The sequence below is a fragment of the Aspergillus karnatakaensis genome, assembly GCF_047715665.1.
Source record: "Aspergillus karnatakaensis strain CBS 102800 unplaced genomic scaffold BJY04scaffold_45, whole genome shotgun sequence".
Lineage (NCBI taxonomy): Eukaryota > Fungi > Ascomycota > Eurotiomycetes > Eurotiales > Aspergillaceae > Aspergillus > Aspergillus karnatakaensis.
Window position 1 is genome coordinate 135,867 of NW_027395757.1, and position 17,958 is coordinate 153,824.

General features: G+C 50.1%; 8 protein-coding genes across 8 annotated transcripts; 2 read left to right on the forward strand and 6 right to left on the reverse strand.

The window, feature by feature from the left end:
* Positions 1–331: 331 nt before the first annotated feature.
* Positions 332–2,145, reverse strand: BJY04DRAFT_110329 (3-oxo-5-alpha-steroid 4-dehydrogenase family protein). The gene is made up of 2 exons (XM_073708133.1): positions 1,729–2,145; positions 332–1,682 (listed from the first exon to the last, which is right to left on the reverse strand). Exons 1-2 carry the CDS (start codon positions 1,840–1,842, stop codon positions 567–569), a joined length of 1,230 nt encoding a protein of 409 aa, XP_073568344.1. The 5' UTR covers positions 1,843–2,145; the 3' UTR covers positions 332–566.
* Positions 2,146–2,154: 9 nt separating this feature from the next.
* BJY04DRAFT_195572 (ubiquitin-ubiquitin ligase UFD2) lies at positions 2,155–5,851 on the reverse strand. Its single transcript, XM_073712236.1, has 6 exons — positions 5,667–5,851; positions 4,961–5,598; positions 4,694–4,904; positions 4,188–4,643; positions 2,403–4,140; positions 2,155–2,345 (listed from the first exon to the last, which is right to left on the reverse strand). The coding sequence occupies exons 1-6, from the start codon at positions 5,694–5,696 to the stop codon at positions 2,239–2,241; spliced, it is 3,180 nt and encodes a 1,059-aa protein (XP_073568345.1). The 5' UTR covers positions 5,697–5,851; the 3' UTR covers positions 2,155–2,238.
* Positions 5,852–6,003: 152 nt separating this feature from the next.
* On the reverse strand, positions 6,004–7,649 carry BJY04DRAFT_195575 (J domain-containing protein). The gene is made up of 3 exons (XM_073712237.1): positions 7,137–7,649; positions 6,838–7,080; positions 6,004–6,782 (listed from the first exon to the last, which is right to left on the reverse strand). The coding sequence occupies exons 1-3, from the start codon at positions 7,402–7,404 to the stop codon at positions 6,244–6,246; spliced, it is 1,050 nt and encodes a 349-aa protein (XP_073568346.1). The 5' UTR covers positions 7,405–7,649; the 3' UTR covers positions 6,004–6,243.
* A 44-nt stretch (positions 7,650–7,693) lies between these two features.
* On the forward strand, positions 7,694–8,366 carry BJY04DRAFT_110369 (uncharacterized protein). The gene is made up of 2 exons (XM_073708134.1): positions 7,694–7,919; positions 7,991–8,366. Exons 1-2 carry the CDS (start codon positions 7,850–7,852, stop codon positions 8,311–8,313), a joined length of 393 nt encoding a protein of 130 aa, XP_073568348.1. The 5' UTR covers positions 7,694–7,849; the 3' UTR covers positions 8,314–8,366.
* On the reverse strand, positions 7,694–9,594 carry BJY04DRAFT_195578 (nicotinate-nicotinamide nucleotide adenylyltransferase). The gene has a single exon (XM_073712238.1). It carries the CDS (start codon positions 9,271–9,273, stop codon positions 8,419–8,421), a length of 855 nt encoding a protein of 284 aa, XP_073568347.1. The 5' UTR covers positions 9,274–9,594; the 3' UTR covers positions 7,694–8,418.
* Positions 9,595–10,504: 910 nt separating this feature from the next.
* BJY04DRAFT_195580 (uncharacterized protein) lies at positions 10,505–12,322 on the forward strand. Its single transcript, XM_073712239.1, has 3 exons — positions 10,505–11,304; positions 11,355–11,588; positions 11,635–12,322. Exons 1-3 carry the CDS (start codon positions 10,681–10,683, stop codon positions 12,055–12,057), a joined length of 1,281 nt encoding a protein of 426 aa, XP_073568349.1. The 5' UTR covers positions 10,505–10,680; the 3' UTR covers positions 12,058–12,322.
* Positions 12,323–12,377: 55 nt separating this feature from the next.
* BJY04DRAFT_195581 (uncharacterized protein) lies at positions 12,378–13,175 on the reverse strand. The gene is made up of 2 exons (XM_073712240.1): positions 12,518–13,175; positions 12,378–12,457 (listed from the first exon to the last, which is right to left on the reverse strand). The coding sequence occupies exon 1, from the start codon at positions 13,074–13,076 to the stop codon at positions 12,537–12,539; it is 540 nt and encodes a 179-aa protein (XP_073568350.1). The 5' UTR covers positions 13,077–13,175; the 3' UTR covers positions 12,378–12,457; positions 12,518–12,536.
* A 1,003-nt stretch (positions 13,176–14,178) lies between these two features.
* Positions 14,179–16,520, reverse strand: BJY04DRAFT_195583 (TCP11 family protein). Its single transcript, XM_073712241.1, has one exon. It carries the CDS (start codon positions 16,249–16,251, stop codon positions 14,401–14,403), a length of 1,851 nt encoding a protein of 616 aa, XP_073568351.1. The 5' UTR covers positions 16,252–16,520; the 3' UTR covers positions 14,179–14,400.
* Positions 16,521–17,958: the final 1,438 nt, after the last annotated feature.

Below are 17,958 nucleotides of genomic sequence, written 5' to 3' on the forward strand. Positions count from 1 at the left end.
AGACACGTAGTAGTATATTGTATATCTTTTATCAACTCAATACACAACGGCCTCCTCTCTCTTTCCGCGGCAGTTCGTTTTGGCGAGCTCACTCCAAATAGACCTTACACTGTCCTGATGCTGGTGGAGTTATGTCATCTTTCGTTGGGCTATCGTTTACTTGAAAAAAGCCAGAGCTACCCACTTGCTAGGAGTTCAAACCCGTTGGCCATAACTAATAGGAGTAAGGCTACCTAGTTCGGTTGCTGAATGCGTTCAGGAAACAAACCTGCCCTGGAAGATTGAACTCATGCTATACGAACCTGGAAAGAACACATTTGTTACCGAACGCCGACTAGCTAGCTGTCAAGTTCCAAAAGATTCAGCAACACGAATAGGCTAAAATAAAATTACATAATAATACAAAGTCAATACACTAAAACAGACATTGAATGATACAGTTCGGCCCTCTGAGTTCCATTCGAAGCCACATTCCTACATTCCTGCAATCCTTCAATCCTTTAATTCTCCCAACCACTTTTCCCCTCACCAATATTCGATAACTATACCATAACGAAGAACAAACCCTACAACCAGGGAACAAACGGCACTGCCGCCCCTCGGCCCTTAACCTGCCCCTCCCCAAACCTCTCAACATACCACTTCCTTCCCCACCGCGCATGTGGCAACATGTTCGCAACTGCATTAACCACAAAAATAATGGCCGGCAGCGGCAATACGGGGACTCTCAACTTCCCCGCTGCCCAGACAATCGGTCTCAGCCATGGTGCAAGCTGCAACCCTTGCTCGAACCCAAGGCCTAGAGTCTCCTTTGAACGGAATCCAGAGAGCGCGTTCAGATAGAGAGCCGAGGGTGGCAGCTTGGGAGGTGGTGCGGAGGATGTACTAAGTACGTCGGGGATGATAGAAGGGGAAGTTAGGGTTGGGAAGACTGTTGTTCCGAGCAAGGCGAAGCCGGTCCATTCGAGCCATTCAAAGACGTAGTGCGGGTAGAGAATTGTACTGAAAACGCCACTGGCGGGTGGGATTGTGTATACTTTGGCGTATTTGTTGGTCTTGCGGCCCTCCGGATCTTGCCGTTTGTCATCCTTTTTAGATGCGGCCTGGGATGTCTGTTTTTCTGCTGCTTCACGGCGGAGGCGGAAGAGCGTTCTCTCGGAGTGGATGTTTCCTACCATGCCTGTGAAGAAGAGGACGAGGCCGATGGTGGGGAGCATAAGTGATGTTCCTGCAGTGCTTGTTAGGCTCTCCTCGAGAACCTTCTCGGGACTTGCAAGGCCTAACCCATCAGCTGAAGCTGAAGGGTAATACCCCGGCACAGTTGTGACATTATACCCAACTAACCAGGCTGCTAGACAAGTCGAATTTACCCAGTTGAAGGCCATCGCGGCGATGACAATGAACGCGTGGATAGGGCTCATGCTTGGGGCCGCGAAGAATGGCGAGATTACAGCCCTGTTAAGATAATGCAAGACGTATAAGCCAGCCAGTAGCTTGTTGGGTAGAGGTAGGATATGAATGTTAAGCTTTGGGGGTAGAGTGCTCAGAACGTAGAGCAAGTTAACGGGGCCAGTAATTTCCATGATGAACCAGCCGATGCGGCCGGGGAGATTGAACAGGGAGTTTTTGGAGGACCCTTTGCCTGCTGGGTGCCAGGAGGTGAGCCATTGGACGATTGTGACCTAGATACATTAGTGGAGGGCTTTGCATTGTTTGAGAAGGACTTACAAGGGGGAAATATTGCCATATGTTAAGAAGAGTTATATAAGCTTCAGGTGTAGGAGGGCTGAAGTCTCGCAGTGAAGGAAGAGTACTGAGCGTTGAAGAAAGTGACGACCCCATGATTTTCGTTGTATAGGTAACTAAACAACAAGCTTTGTAGCTCGAGCTAGGGTGGAGCGCGATGCTGGGGTTGGAGAGACGATTTCAGCGTCTGGATGTGACCTAGCAGGGTAGGGTAGGCACGCTCCTTAAATGAGTAGGCAAATCCAATCCCCTAGGAACAATTAGGCGTCCCAATGAAAAAGAGAGGAAATTGCCCGACAAACAAGGGAGGTGAATCCTGATGTTGGCGGGCCTAAGAGCGGAGATCGATCAGATCGATGGTTCGTGATGTCAGTGAGCCAGCCACGTGACATGATCTACGAGAAAAAGAAAGTCCGCAAGACATCATAATGCATCAAAGATTGTTTTGTATCACGTTATGCCCCAATTGTGGGAGTCTGGGTAGTCAATCCCTCAGCCTGTAGACGTGTCCATCGCATCCCCTGCCTGTGCCGTAGCCCCTCGCCGCTCCCCAATCTTCTGCCGCTTAAAGTCTTCGATCTTGGTCTTGAGCTCCGTATCTAGGAAGAAAGTCAGTGTCAGTAAGAAGTAAAGATGGTTGTGAGAGGTTGACATACCAGGCAAGACATCTTCCATCTTCAATGGGACTCGATTGAATGGATCGTGCGGGTCACTGAGCAGGTGGGAGCGGATCGTAGCGCGGTCAATAGATATCCTTGACGCGGGGAGAATGACGGGATCTTCCATCAATGTGTACATAAGAGGATCCAAAAACTCGTCTGGGATCTCTCCAAGATCCTCCTCCGCTTGATCATCCGCTTCCTTCGCCTCCTTCACTTTCAAAAGAAGCTGATCCCAGCGCTTCAATTCCTCAGGTGATTTGAGTGACCACTTGCGAAGGATCTCTGCGGCCTTCTCAAAGTTGGCGGGTTTATATGAGCGACCATCGCGAGCGACAGCAACGATGAAATTCTGCTTTGTCATCAGGTTAAGATAAACATCAACAATCTCACTGAGCAAGGCTCGTGGTCTGAACCCGTATTCGTGCAAGTTCTCGACACGCAGGTTAGAGCTCTTCGGGCCAACCATGGCATCGAGGTTATAATCGAGCATGTCTGCCAGTCTTTGCACAATTTCCGGCATAGTGAATGACTCTGCCAGAGCTTCTGTGAATAGCTTCAGCATAGCCACCGTCTCGTTCGTCAGCTGCATGTATGCTTTGGCACTATTTTGCGCCTGTGAAAGGCGCTCCTCCCTCTCCTGGCGCGCTGTATCCTCCATAGTAGCCCCTCCACTGCGCAGTTCCACTTGTGTGTTATATATCGTCTTGAAGCTTCCAAAAGACTCGTCAAGAACGTAGGTCACGTCGTTAAGGAGCAAATTGACAAACTGAACGAAAAAATCCAGGTTTCGCTTGGCCTGATTAAGAAGTTTGGTTCGGTAGAGCGTGTTCGGCCAGACACACTTGATAATCTGGAAAATCTCGTACCGAATGTTGAACTTATCGTAGAACTGGTTGTGTGCACCAGTATGTTCAGCTTCAATGTAAAATTTCATCGAAGCATGCAGCAAATATTCATTAGCAAAAGGCATGGAATTGAGCAGGTCAACTAAAACACCGCTTGCGCCACCAGGACGAGGCCATGTTCCTCGGTACAGGATTGAGATGAGTCCTGATTTGAGATAGGGGTTTTTGATGTATTCTGAGCTTTCCAGAAAGGCAATGCATAGCATAACCAGCTCGTCACCTTGAGTGGCAGTGATAATCTGGGGCATAGACCACATAATGAACTTGAAGTTGCTAACAATGTCGTCCAGGAAGTACTCAGGGAGGAACTTGAACACTTCCACGGGTTGTTCGGGGAGAGGCAGGGTGATCTGCTCTTTAGGAAAGTTCTTGCCAGACACCACTCGCAGGAGCCAAACGATAACATAACGCATAAACGTCATAGAGCGGAACTGCCACTGATCATCGAACAACACACCCTGGAGACTGTACTTCAAAGCTAGCGCCAGGTCCAGCCTGTCCTTGTACTTCTTCAAGTGCGTCTCGAACAATCTGAGCTGGTGCGGGTTGTTCACCCACTTGTGCCTCTCTGCTTCGAACTGGGCAAGTGTAGACTCCATACGTTTCAGTTCCTTCTCGAGTATTTCCAGCTTGGAGGTTAGTGATTCACTACCATAGTGATGAGCAGCAACAGTCAAGAAGAAGATCTCGGTAATGAAGTTGTTGGTCCCTTGCAGTTTTTTGGCATAAAACGCATCCGAGGCATGTTGGTCAGCATTAATTTTAGTTTCATCTTTCATATCCACACGAGGATTCCGGTGCAGGTACTCGATATCAATCCTGTCGATCTACCACGATTTTAGCGTGGTGTATCCAGAAGAGTGTGTAAGCTTACCTTGGTGAAGTTCGCATCCATGAAAGGCTGACAGAGCTGGTCCAGACATGTCGTAAGATTGAGCATAAATCCATCAGAAGAAACAGTATTGGGATCAACCTGCATTGCCCGCCGTTTGTGATTAATGTTCAAAGCAGTGGCGAACCAGTCCAGAATCCTATTTCTAGCATTTTGGGAAGCCCGGACCATATGGTTCGCGATATCGAGGATATCCGAACTGAGTAATTGCTGCACCATACGGAGCGATTGCTGCGCGTTAGATATGTATCCCTGGTCCCGTGTCTTCGGACTTGAAAAGAACGACAATGTAGCACTCTTCTGGAGCGGGGACAAGCGGAACCATGGTCCGAGGAGGGTGTCTTGCTCGAATCGGGCGGGATCTCGCGTTGCGTTGAAAATTGAAGACTCGGTAATGGCCGACGCGATGGCAGCATGGCGAACAAGGTTTCGCAAAGCCTGTCAGGTGTGAGAAAATGCTTCCGACAAGAAGGACATTCTTAACATACTATCACATATGGCTTATAGTCATCGCCAATGTCCATCGAGGATAATTCCCGGCTCAATTCTTCGACAGCTGCAATGAATGAGGGCATGATGGTATCATCCTCCTCGAACCTCTTGACGGCTTCACTCAAGAACTCAAGATCCACGCCCTTGTCATCTTCCGGGTCCAAGAGGAGATAGGGTTTTATAGGTGACCGTCCAGACGGATCAAGCCTGCAGCATTGGGATCAGTAACTATCTCCCCAACCAAAGCCAGAGAAAGTACACACCCAAACATCTCCGGCATCGTCAGAGCAAACAAGCAGTAGCTCATACACAAGCGCCGAGCCTCACATATCACCTCGAATTTGGGGTCATCCGCGCGAGCCTTGCGGAATCCCTTGTGCAGTCTCGTTACCCGTTTCCAGCATGGTAGTAGATAGTCCAGAGGCTTCCCATCTGGCTGGTTTGATGCCGCTTCTAGAAGAGCCTGGTCTAGTACGGAGGTATTAATCCGCAATTTCTGATCCTGCTCCTCTAGCTCGCTCCGTACGCCAGGGAGATAGGTCAACCTCTGTCCGTGTATATCCTTCTGCCGGTTCTCATCCAATGTAAACTTAAATAAGGCGCTTAATGTACGGTCCTCAAAGGCTTCGAGCGTGTCCTCTGCCTTTGCGGGAGGCGGGGTGTTTGAGACAGGCGTAACGGACTGTGAGCGAGCGGGCGCTGAGGCCGTTGGTGTTATCTTAACTCGCTTCCCTTCTGATTCTTCTTGTTCTAGTCTTGGTTTTGATGGCGTACTGCTCCTGCTGGTCTGTTGCTGCGAAGCTTCTGGAGCCTGAGGAGCAGAGGCCGCGGAGGACTGCTCGTTGGCTGTTTGCGCGGCGGCAGCTGAACTTGCAATTTTCGCGAGACGCTTATTGCGGATCTAGGGACATGAAAATAAGCATCCAGAGTGTGATAGAAAGACAGAGGGTTCATAACAGGCAAACGAACCCTCTCCGCTTCGGAGATGTTATCTCCCATGCTCGATGACCGGGGGTCGATGCGGCTGCCGTACCAAGTTAAGAGCTGCTTAAATCGCAACGGAAAATCTAATGGCGTCCAGAGGGCTCGGTATAAATAATAGAAAAGTAAGCCAACGGAGATGACAGCCCAAAATCAAAACAAGCGAAAGGCTGGCCGGAGTATAGGCAGAGAGATGCTGGTCATCAGGCGGAGATTCTGTGATGGTCGCTGAGATTCGCCCGCTGAATATTACTAAGTGAGCCGGAGATGTCGCCCGCATCAATCTACATCCAAATGATCCAATACCTACAAGCACTCCCCACACGACCGGGGTTCTTACGGGAGGGAATTCACCGTTCCCTGCCTGTTGTAGAAAAGGCTACACTGTAATCTAGTATCTGTAGCTTTAGGTCTTTAACATCGGAGAATCACATTTCATGCAACGCTATCAAATCTTCAATCACTGATATCTTGTCAAGCCGCCAATAATGATGAAGGGTAAAAGAAACAATGAATTACATATAAACCAGGTAGCACCAAAGAAGAGGAGATCATCTCACATTACTTAGTACTTCCTCCGTAGCGGTAAGCTTTCCAGTCGTTGGCAGCTCTTCATCTCCATTGATCGGGCCGCCTTCATCTTCTCGACATCTGGGAAGAACCAGCCCTGAGCGTCTTGGATCATCCGGTCACGAGCATTTATCTCGCTCTCGCACTCCCACCTCAGATTCTTCACAAAATTCACCTCCACTTGTTTGTCTAGATTGCGGAAATCTCGGTTGCCATAGTCGGTCACGTCTTTCGGGTTGAGGAAGTAGTCTATCTTGATCTCAGGTGTTGTTCGTTGCATGGTATGAGGAGGAGTAGGGACGAAAGTGTATGAGGGGCCAGCGGGGGCGCCGCTGCCAGAAAAAAGGGAGGAGAGTAACGGGAGGACGAATAGGAGTATAAGGGGCAGAAGCTGCTGGATTGTAGCCCAGAGGGATGGTGCGGGCTCGGACTGTGCGTCACCTTCTCGAGGCCGCCTCCGAGGTCGATTGCCGCCAAACTGATGGACCCTAAATCCAGGACCTCCTCCCATGTTGAAAACAAACTGCTGGCCACCTAGTCCATTATCAGTAAACTCATTTTGTGAGACGCCTTATCAGCCATCACATACCGAACGGCCCAAAACCACCACCCATGCCACCATTGAAGAAGCGATTGAACAGCTCCTCCGGCGATATCTCCTCCTCAAACCCAGCGCCTCCTCGAGGGAACCCACCACCAGAGAACCCGCTGAAAGGCGAGGCACCTGAAGGTCCAGCACTCGGCTGGAACCTACTGTCGGGATCCCCGCCAAACTTATCGTACTTGGCCCGCTTATCTGAATCCGACAAAACCTGAAAAGCGCGTGAAACCACTATGCCATTGATTGTCAGAAAACGCCCGCGATTTGACCGTATGTGTATAACTCACTCTTGAACGCCTCATCCGCTCCCTCGCACCCATTTTTATCAGGATGCGTCAACAGACTCAGCTTCCGGTATGACTTCTTGATCTCATTATCAGTTGCTGTCTTCTCTACAGATAGAATCTCGTAAAATGCTGTGGCTGTGCATTTTCGTATCCGGAGTACCGCAGCCTTTTGCTCTGGTGTGTATTTGCGGTCTTGGTTTCCTTGGTTGTGTTCCCGAGATTTGGCAGAGCCGCCGGTGTCAGCTCCAGACGAGGTAGCCGACGGCATGATTTGGAGGCCTTGGAAAAGGCCTAGAGCGATCGAGTGAATCCTATCGGTCCGCTTCAAAGAATGGCGAACTGGTGGCGTGCTAGCTGTATGAGGGGCGAAAGTCGAGGATGGGGAAAGATCGGAACGGCTGCTTTCCGCTGAACTCTCCAGGCGATGAAGACGAAGATGAGTAAAGCGACCAGTAGAAATGACAGGTGGAGAGTGCCGGGGTTGGCGGAGATATGGCGATTGATAAACGTGGTGAGATTCTGGAGGAGGTTCGGTTGCGCTAAGGCCCGTTGAGGGACGCATGTCTTGTGGGCGGTGAATTGATGTAACAGAGCTATCCAAGTTTCTTCTTGATTTCATCATCATTCTTGGTCTAGGATATTCGCTGCAGCCTGACTTTAGTTTCAATACTCAAGATCCTAACTCTACAATTGTACCAACAATTCAGAACGCAATGGCCGGCTCAAACTCCACGTTGGACGAAACCAAGCAAACGCTCGTGCAGAAGTTCAGAGCATGGGGAGGTAAGCCACGATATCAAACGCAATTGTATTGCTATACCAGGAACAAATTGCTAAAGATCAATGACCAAAAGAGAACTCGTTCCCCCCAACGCTCCTGGCAACCCTCATCACAGCGCAGTACATGCGTCCGTTTCAAGCACTTCCGATGCTCTTCCCGCCGGTCCTCCTCTTCACAAGCTACGCAAACCTCCAAGGATTCAAGACTGATACTGCTGGTATCAGTGCTGCTTGGTCCGGTCTCTATCTCCTGCTTGCGGGTCGCCGGAGGCAGCCGTTCATGAAGAAATGGGGTGCCCGGGGTATCACGCGAGGCGCGACTATGGGACTCGCTTTGGTCAATATGGTTGGTGGAGGGTTGGCCTATACCCTCGGCAAGCGGGAGGATGAGGATTGAACGCCAAGATGTATTATTTCTTAATGAATGTATACTAGATGGGTTGGAGCATGGCTATGGTGTTCTGTTGGAGTTGATGTTTTTATGTCTACGCTTGAGGGAGGGTTACACCGAGTAAGGTTGGCTCAGGAAAATGAAATCTCGAACCTTGCCAGGGACCAACCAGTCAAGATCCTCGATATTCGTCTCCATGGCTTTCCGCGCCTTTGTCGAGCTTATAGAGGGCTCTTCTGGTCTTTTCCCTTCCACTAGGCAGATTCGTTGTGCCCATTCCCGCTGGGCTCCCTCGCTGTCTCTTCGGCCTTGAGCTAGGTCATCGAGATATGCTTCCTGTTTGGCTTTGCCACCCCACTCGCTATCCGGGCGCATAGTGACTCTCAGCCGGTGTTTAGAGAGAAAGGGCTTTAGCGGCGCAAGAGTATGCTCCGGTGGGTAATACTTGGTGTTGAAAATCCGGATCAAAGTATCGTAGCCAGTTAGATGAACCTGCTCAAGTGACGGGGGATAGATGCTAGCGGACTCGACTTCCGCCGCTTTGTCCACAAAGTAAGGCTTTTTGGTTACGGCAACGTCAACTGGTGGAATGAATTCGTGATCTGCAGCAGAAAGCTCTGATTTCAAGAATTCTCGAAGATCTTGGGCAAATAGCATCATCATAATCAACCGGTCCTCGAACGAGGCCGGTTTAGAGGGTTTGTCTGCATTTTGGGTTGCGAGAAGTAAGAGGAGACGTGACGGTCTCCGCGGATGATCCTTGATAGCAGAACTTGCAATTCGACGATGGGCGAGTGTTGGAGGGTTGAAGGATGAGTCTAGCACATAGAGAGCTTCCTCGACAGGAGATGCGGCGCGGGGTTCATCAGGGACAGAAGCGATGATCTCGAAGTTCTTGGGTGACTCGTCGAAACGTTTCAGAGCTGAAGCATATTCTGCCCTAAGGGACTGGAACGTAGATTCCATTTCAGTCTGTTTTGAGAAAATGGCGAACCGTTGGGAGAGGCTGTTTCGATCACTGCCTGTGCCATGGAGTAACTAACTAGTAGGCCTGCCCTGTGCCGAGCGGGGCATTGAACGGCAACAGCAACTTAGGTCAGACGCTTGGATACACACTGCTACTACCTCAGAACATGGAGAGGTTTCACCATGAGAACAGACCAGGCTTTCGTTCGTCGTATGATGAAACGGTTAGTCTCAACCTTTCTAGGGTTTGAAGTTGGTAATCTGCATAAGCCGGTAGTTAACCGGCGTGCCGAATGTAGTACCTCGTACTTCGGAGTATAAGATTTACCGTACGGCAACAGCAGCTCAAGCCCGTATGATATTCTTCTAAGGTGGTTCCAACATGAGTTTTGATTGAAATTGGATTTATCTTTACCGGAACTACAGGGCGCAATTATTGGCCTGGTGTGAGATGAGGTGGCTGAGGTAGTATAAAACCTCTGGCCCGAAGCCCTTTCGGTCTGAAACACTGGTGCAGTCCCTGCCGAGATGCCATCTATGTCATACTCGGGCGTACCGGTACCTGGTTAACTTCGAATCTTTAGACCAGTTTTCCATCATTTCTCTTATTTACTAGTCCGTTCCGTGGGATCGTTGATGCTTTGAGGGCGATACGTAGTTATAAAAGGCCACTGTCCAGGCGGTCCCCACTTTGGTATACAACGTCCTAAATGATCGGCACAATTGGAACGTGCAGGGGGTACTACTCCGTAGTCCGTACAGGAGGGGCATACTACGAGGTTCGATGCATCACCAGCGTCAGCCTTCTGCCGGTGGCCTGCGCTCAGCCTTAAAATCTGCCTCAAGCCATCCTCCTGAGATAGATAGATAGACCCATCATAGTCAATATGAGGTGATGGAGGAGAAGAATAAGATGAAGCATGGGTGGAGCAGAGGGAGATGAAACAACCTCATCACCTTGGCTTCGACTAGCGAGATTATAAGCGGGCCCCCCTTCAATATCAGAAGCCTAACAATAAGCACAGCTAATGAGATCTCATCTCAGCCATAATATCGGCGTATTATTGTCAAATGATTGTAACTTGGAGCACCATCAGATTTGCCAGACCAGGGCCTGGCCGTCAATTGGGGCCGTCCCGGAGGCGTCAGTCTTCAGACGGGATTTAATCAAACGCAACACTTCCTCATCTCCTCTCTTCTCTTCTTTTCCCCACCACTTCTTTTTCTTTTCCTCTTCTTCTTCTTCTTCTTCTTCTCTTCATCCCATCTCTCTGGTAGAGTCCATTCTGTGTCAAAGGCACGTTCATTCTTTCCAGTCACTCCTTACATCCTGTTTCCCTCGCGGATTGATTTCGCTTTCGCTCTCTTTTACCTCACAGGAAGACATTGACTGTCAAAACCGTCACGATGAAGTTCAATGCCAAGCTCTCTTTCGCCGTCCTCGGTGCTCTGGCTGCCACTGGTGAGGCGACCTTTGGCCATCATGGTCGTCCTGGGCATCATGGCCGTCCTGGTGGCCAATTGCCCTCCGAAAGCCTGACGACGCCGACGCCGACGCCGACCCTCACTGTTTATCCCGTCCCAGCTTCTTCTTCCACTGAGGCCGCTGGTATTGAGACTCCTCCTGTTGTCGAACCCCCACCTCTCATTGAAACCCCCAGCTCGCCTGCACCTGTGGTTCCAACTCCTCCAGGTTCTGTGCCTGTGATTCCTTCTCCTCCTAGCTCGTCGGTGCCAGTCATCCCGACCTCTCCTAGTGCATCTGTGCCTATCATCCCGACTCCTGGATCGTCCATTCCGGTCATCCCAACTTCACCCAGCTCCTCTGTTGTTGCTGTGCCTACCGTTCCCGGTCCTAGCAATCCTACCACTACCGGCGGGCCGGGAACCTCAAGCATTGGATCTGAGACCGACGCTCCCAGCACAGAGGTTGTGACCATTACAACCACTGATAGCACCGGTAATACTGTCACCAGCGTGGTTACAACCACCATTCACAGTACTTCTACTCGCACCGAGACTGTCTATGAGGTATGCACTCCATTTGTAGTGGAAAACTCTTATGCTGACCGGTCAACTAGACTCTCTCTCCAGGTGGTGACTCCACTGAGACCTCTTCTGGTGCCTACGCCACCGGCACGGGATCGTCCGGCGCTGACACTACCGTCACCTCCACCACGACAAATATCCGCACCGTTACCTCTGTTGGCCCCGAGCAGACTTCTGGCTCTGGTTCTGGCTCTGGCAACTCTGGCTCTGGAGAATGCAGCGGGCCTGCTACTGTTACTGTAACAGAGTCTTTCACTGTCACTGTGGTACGGTAGCTCTGATTTCTTGTATATCATGTACTAATAACTCTAGACCACCGGACCTTCTGCATCCATCACCGCTCCCGATACCAACGAGCACCACTCTTCCACAAGCCCTGAAGAGACTGGAAGCCCTAGCCCGGGTGGCTCTGACAGTGGATCTGACAACGGATCTGACAGTGGCTCCGGCGACGGCTCTGCTGAGGACGACGAGGACTACAATGAGGACTGTGATGAGGACTACGACGAGGATGAAGACGACGACTACGAAGATGATGAAGACTGTGATGAGGACGAGGACGAGAGCCCTATCCCCACGTCCACTCCCATCCACACGCCTTCCCCCTCTCCCGCCCCTTACCCAACTCCCTCTCCTCACTACAATGGCACCTGGCCCAGCGGTGTCCCCAAGCCTACTGGCTTCGTGACCCGCAGTGCTCCAGTTCTCGGCCACTGGCGCCGCCGCGTCGTTTAAGCGGCTATAGAAGACTGTTGGAGAAGCACGGGTGGTTTTTTGAACGGGACGCCAGCAACGCTACGGGCAAAGTCAACAACCGTATCTCCTACGAGCTCAAGTATATTAGATATGTTCTATCGTGTTCTTTATTGCCCCGTTTCAATTCTTGTGAAGTAAGCCGATCTCTATGGCTTCTTCCGGTAGGAGCTCGAATTCTACATCTTTGTCGTTTTTTTTTTTCTTTACTTCTCTGTATGTATGTTATAAAAGCCGTCAGTCTTGACTTTGGATTAGTTCTCGTCCCATTCCAGTTCGTAGCAATTAAACTCTCAGCGTAACCCACATCTCGTGCTAGAAGTGTTTCGTTATACAAAATGGGTGGGTATGGCGATATATATATGTGTCACACAAACAAGCCCTATACGCTCATTAGAGGGTATCATTACGCATTGCAACAATTTCAAAACCACACCCTCACCAATCGCGCCATCTTAAGTTCATAATATATTTTCAAAAGCCGCAGCTCCATCCCTCACAATTCGCCCCTTCACTCCCTCCCACTCCAGCCAGGTCACCCCCTGCACCAAACAATCCGCCAGATCATCTAATTTGCCGACTTCAATAAGCTCGCTCTCAGCTTTAGTTTCACTTTGTGTCTTCGTTTCCGACTTTGGTCTCGGCGCTGTGCTCTTATCCCACTTCATCATATACCCATCGGCCCATTCCTGGCCATCGTCCCCAATCATAAACCTCTTGTCCTGTAGCCATGATCCAACGAGGTCAATCTTGAGTTTCTTGTTCTCCCGGCTACTTTTCTTCGCTTTCTCTTTCTTTTCAGATTTAGCCTCAGACGCTGATGGAGAAGCCAACGCAGAAGCCCAAAATCTCCCCACCCTCGCCGGTTCAATCGCGATGACTTTCGGCCGTGATCTCCCTGCGCTACCCTCTGCTCCCTTGACGTCTTTCTCCACACTCTTCGCATCAAGAGAAAGACCCTGTTGGCTCTGAGCTAAAGAATGCAGCACAGCCCAAAGCATCCCCTCAAAAACACCCACACGCAACGTCCACTCCTGTACCGCGGAGGCACCACCGGAGCGAAATCGCTGCCGCTCGATAAGAACGTGGGTTGGCTTATACCGTGAGAGTAGGGTTGAGATTATACTGTGCGCGTGCGTGGCGTAGGTTTGCAGGGTGAAGGATTCTTTTTCCTTGTCCTTCTCCTTCTCTGTCGACATAGATCCGGCTTTTGCTGGTGTTGGAGATTTGTCCTCGACTCTGGGCTTAGATTCTGGTGAGGAATTTGATGCAGATGGCGGAGAAGAGTCAAGATACCTCCCAAACTCCTCAACTGAGAACCCCCGGTCCAGCGGGAGAGATATCCTCCGCCAGGTGGTGAGTTCAATCTTCTCTTCTTGTGTTCCTCTGCCCTTCCCCCCATCCTTCTTCATTCTGGAGCCAAGCCCACCGGCAAGAGGAGAACTCACACCCTTCGGAGCCCGCAAAACCGCGAATGCCAGATTCCGAATCCCCATATCGATACTCAGAATGCGCAACTCATCACTTCCTTTGCTCGCTCCCCTCCCAGTCCCCTTTCTCAATATCTCTCCGTCATGAGCACGAGACTGAGACTGCGAGAGATGCTCAGCTAAACCATCCTCTATATGTTTCAAGACAGCAGCCTTGACTCCACCAGAGGTGATACCGGTCCTCTGCGCTAGGGACTGTAACTGTGCAGATTTCAATGAGTAGAGAAAATCGAACTGTGAGCCTAGTTGAGGTTTTGTTTCAAGTGGTTTTTCCTCTTTCAGAAGTGTTGTTGCTGCTGCTGGTGATGAAGAAGACGGTTTTGAAGTGCGAGAGGGGGTGACTTTGACAGTAGGGGCTTTGAGCTTGGCTTTAGGTGTCGAAAGTCCAGGCTTAGATCTGAGGAGCGGCAATGTGCGGCGCATCCTTATGTATTAATTAGCATTGGTGGTTTTTAGTTTTTGGTGATGGCGGTCTTGTTTATATCTCGGCCTGCAATTTTATGCAAGAGCGACCAATTACGTAAGGTACATAAGATATATAAACCATTTGTATCTGGGAGAAAAGACCATACCCTTGCAAGGGGGCGGACAACTTTGAAGATATTGGATAAGGGTACGAGTTATTACTATTATCGTACATAATTATGCAAAGAAAGCAACTCTATTCCAATACAGCAAGCCGAGACCAACTCCGCCGACAATATTATGCCCGGACGCCAGACCTGAAAGCTGCCATGCCATGCAGACGCTAATCGCAATAGGATAAAAGCAATCAAAAGATATAGTGTAGAGATGATTACGCTTTTGAACGTCAAAGAGCCAACCCAGTTGTGGTCTAAAATGGAAGACGGTCGTGTGCGATTTCCGTCTCTGACTGGAACATCGACTCGTCGGTCAATGGTACGCTCTCGCGTACATAGAGGATAGGTGCCCATACTCTCCAATGTAAGACACCAATGTGCGCCAGACGCATGGAGATGCGCTCAATGTCGTAGTGTTGTTGGTCCATGGGTGGGGAGGAGAGTCGTTGAGACTCGCAGATAGAAAGCGGCGACATGTTGAGGTATCTCTTGGCCATGCTAAAAGTCGCATCTAACAGCTTCTCCCGGAGGGAATTCTGGAAGTACTGAAACAACCCCTGCTCATTAGACAGGTGCCACTCTAGTGACGCCTCAATTGGGCCAATGGTGTCGTCGGAAACCGTAGCATCGCTGTAACATGCAGTGCTGGCGAACCGCGCAACCTCCAAGGCGAGACAGCGCACGTTCTTCAGCCACCTGGATGACCCGCGAGGGCAATCTTCATTCTCTTCCATCAGAGTGCCAATCCGAGACTGGAATGTGGCGTATGTCTGCGTAGGTGCCGGGAGGTACCGCCTCTGGGAATGGACATACGACTCAAAGATGTACCAGCAGATTTCGAGATTGATGGCACTCTGCAGCCCAGCCCGAAGCTGCCATAGCCGGTCCGCGTCGAAGATAAACGTCTCTGGGAATGCATCAGGGGCATGAAACTGTAACAAGGATTCGCTCAAGCCTCGGAATAGAAGTGAAAGCGGCCAGAACCCATCAGTCTGTGCCTGGTCCTCCATGTTTTGCAATTCTCTTTCCCGCAGATTTTGATACCATAGTCGGGATGTCTCTACCTGGAAGTTGTCCTTTTCGATCTTGCTTGTGAAGTATTCCCGGAGAAAGGGAATTGTGTCTTCAATGAGTAGGACCCGGAATGCCCGGATTTGGTGATTGGCGACATCCAATTTCATGGCCTCCAATATCGCGAAGAGAGTCTTGAGGCCGCGCACTATCTCTGCTGCATCCTGCGATTGCGACCCAGTGGAAATTTGCTTCACCATGCTATCCGCCCATTCGTCGCGCATCGGGGCGCAATGCGTCTTCAGAAGCGCGGCAAGCCATTTCGCAACTCTTACCATGTCAAGGACACCTTTCTGAATCTGTTGCATCAGTAGTGCCACCTCTAGATTCTGCATTACGTTGGGATGATCGCGTTCTGGGACGAGGGTTTTGAGGACGTCCTGTAGGGTTTCGAACAAAGCCGGCAGCCGAGGTTCGAATCTGAGCCGCTCATCTTGAAGATCGCTGGTTGTAGTATCCGAGCCGTGAGACGCACAATATGCATATATTTTGATTTCAGCAGCCATTGCATCCCAGAAGTCATCGGCATCTTTCCGTTTCTTCCTGCCCTTCTCACCGTCGAGATCAGGTTTGAAATGGAGATCGCGGTCAAAGTTGGCATCCATACGAAGATTGATGTTGCTCATGATGCAGGGCAGATCGAGTTCACTTAGCGTTGCTTTGGTGACGGGTGGGTGCCTATTTGCTGTGACTAAGATATTTGTTTCTTTAGGCCCTAAGCCGAGGCCTGGAGGGATATCGATCGCCTTTGATGTCGGTGAGCGTGCGCGAGGCGCGTTTAGAGACGAGCACGGCGCCGGCGCCGGTGAAGCTTGATGTGTGTCGTGAGCATAGAAATCACCCTTCTGCAATCGATGACCTCCATTTGCGGAATCCTTTGCATTTCCAGGATCGGAGCTTCGGCCCAGGGAGTCGTTCTTGGGAGAGTCTTTAGAATGGTTATTGCCTTTGTATGGCTCCAATGGGCACTCTGAATTCTCCTCTTGCTTGCCCGGTGTGTCCCGACGGGCTTCCTTTGGTTTCTGAAGATCCATCTTCCATTCGCACACCTAGCTCACGAGGCCCGGAGTGGCGGAGGAGGGTAGGTTTGTCTGCGGGTGGTGACCGGAGAGTAACCGGAGTGAACTAGGGAGAAAGGGGAATTAAGACCAGAATAGTTGCAAGTGGTTGTCAGGGTCACGAGTGTTTCCCTCCGACAGACGCAAGGTACTGGCAGTGACCCTCACCCCGTTGTCGGGTCGATCAACCGAAGAGGAGGGTAGGATCACTTTCCCAGAAGCCCTTGTGTTAGTCCTTGCCTCAGGCGGAGGGAGGGGGGAGAGAAACAAGGGGAGGAGAGTTGGAACTTGAAAGGGTTGAAGGGGAAATAGTTGAAACTTACCTGCAGATGGTCAGAAAATGGTCCAGCGGCAATCGCCGACCTCAGACAGATGACTGATATGCCAGAGTATAATATTCAATCAAATAGTTGGTGGGAAATCCTCTGTTCTTTTCGATCCGTCGCAGACTTGTGTGACTCTATAGTCTGATCGCTCGATTTGTGTTCTTCTGGTAGGTCAGCTAGCCAGGTAGATCACCCTGCGCCAGCGAGTTAAGAGATACCAAAAAGGGGAGGTATTCAGATTTAGAGAAACCAAAAGGATGGAGCGAGAGAGGAGGAAAGCAAGACAAGAAAAGAAAAAAAAAGAGAGAGCGAGAGAGAGAGGATGAGGGAGAGAAGAAGGAAAGATGCAGCTATGAGCCAATGCGTGGTAGAGGAAGCAAACAAAGACAGTAAGTAGTAGTGGAAGTATAGTGTGGTAGCAGCAGCAGCAAAACTGTAAAAGGGACTAAAGGGAACCTTGAACAGCAGGGAAGGAGCTGGGACAGAGGCGCACTGATATAACCAATGGAAGAGAGACAGACATACTAAGGACAACCACTGCTCATGAAAGCGGACAGTTCATCTGGAAAGAAAGAGGACAAAGGGTTGCTATTCTTGTTGGACGTTGAGAACAGTGGGTGGAAGGAATGCATCAAGGGCAAAGACTGAAGAACAGAGGGAAAATAATAATAACAAAAAGGTGGAAAAGTGAGGCTTCCAGCCGCTTGCAGAGAGGGCAGATCAGTTCCAAGATCCAGCAGCGTGGGAGACTGGGAGTAAAGCAGCAGGAAACGGAATCCCTGCCTGAAGACTTCCAAGCTCATGCCACTATCCGGAAACGGTCTCTGATAGTCTGATAGATAGATCACAATTGCTGAGGATGTTTCTGCAGTTCGTGTCCTCTGCTTACAACCGTGCACTGTTTCATCCCGGATTTCTGAACAGCACCCCTTCAAAGAAACAATCCTCAGCAACCAGAATTATAGTAATAATAATAATAATAATAATAATAATAATAATAATAATAATAATGACCAAGAACCAGAAAGATGCAACTTACCGTGTCCGTGCAGTAGACCGTCTCATAGAGAATTGCTTTTTTTTCTTGGACAACAGCATTCCAGTCCCAACTGTCCAGTGTTCAGCGTACTTCTTGTCGCCTTACCAGAAGCGCCTGCAATAATAATGTATGGACTTGGGGACTACTACTATGGAGTTGACGCATTCAGCCTTCCTGGTTCCAGCCCTTGTTCTCGGCTTCTCCAACGCTGCTCCAACCCACTCCGATCATGCCGACCGGCTTTGTTTCCGTTTCAAGTCCAACCACTACGTACAGTACAAAGGATTCTCTCTGCTTTTCTCCCAGTTTTGCTCCTCT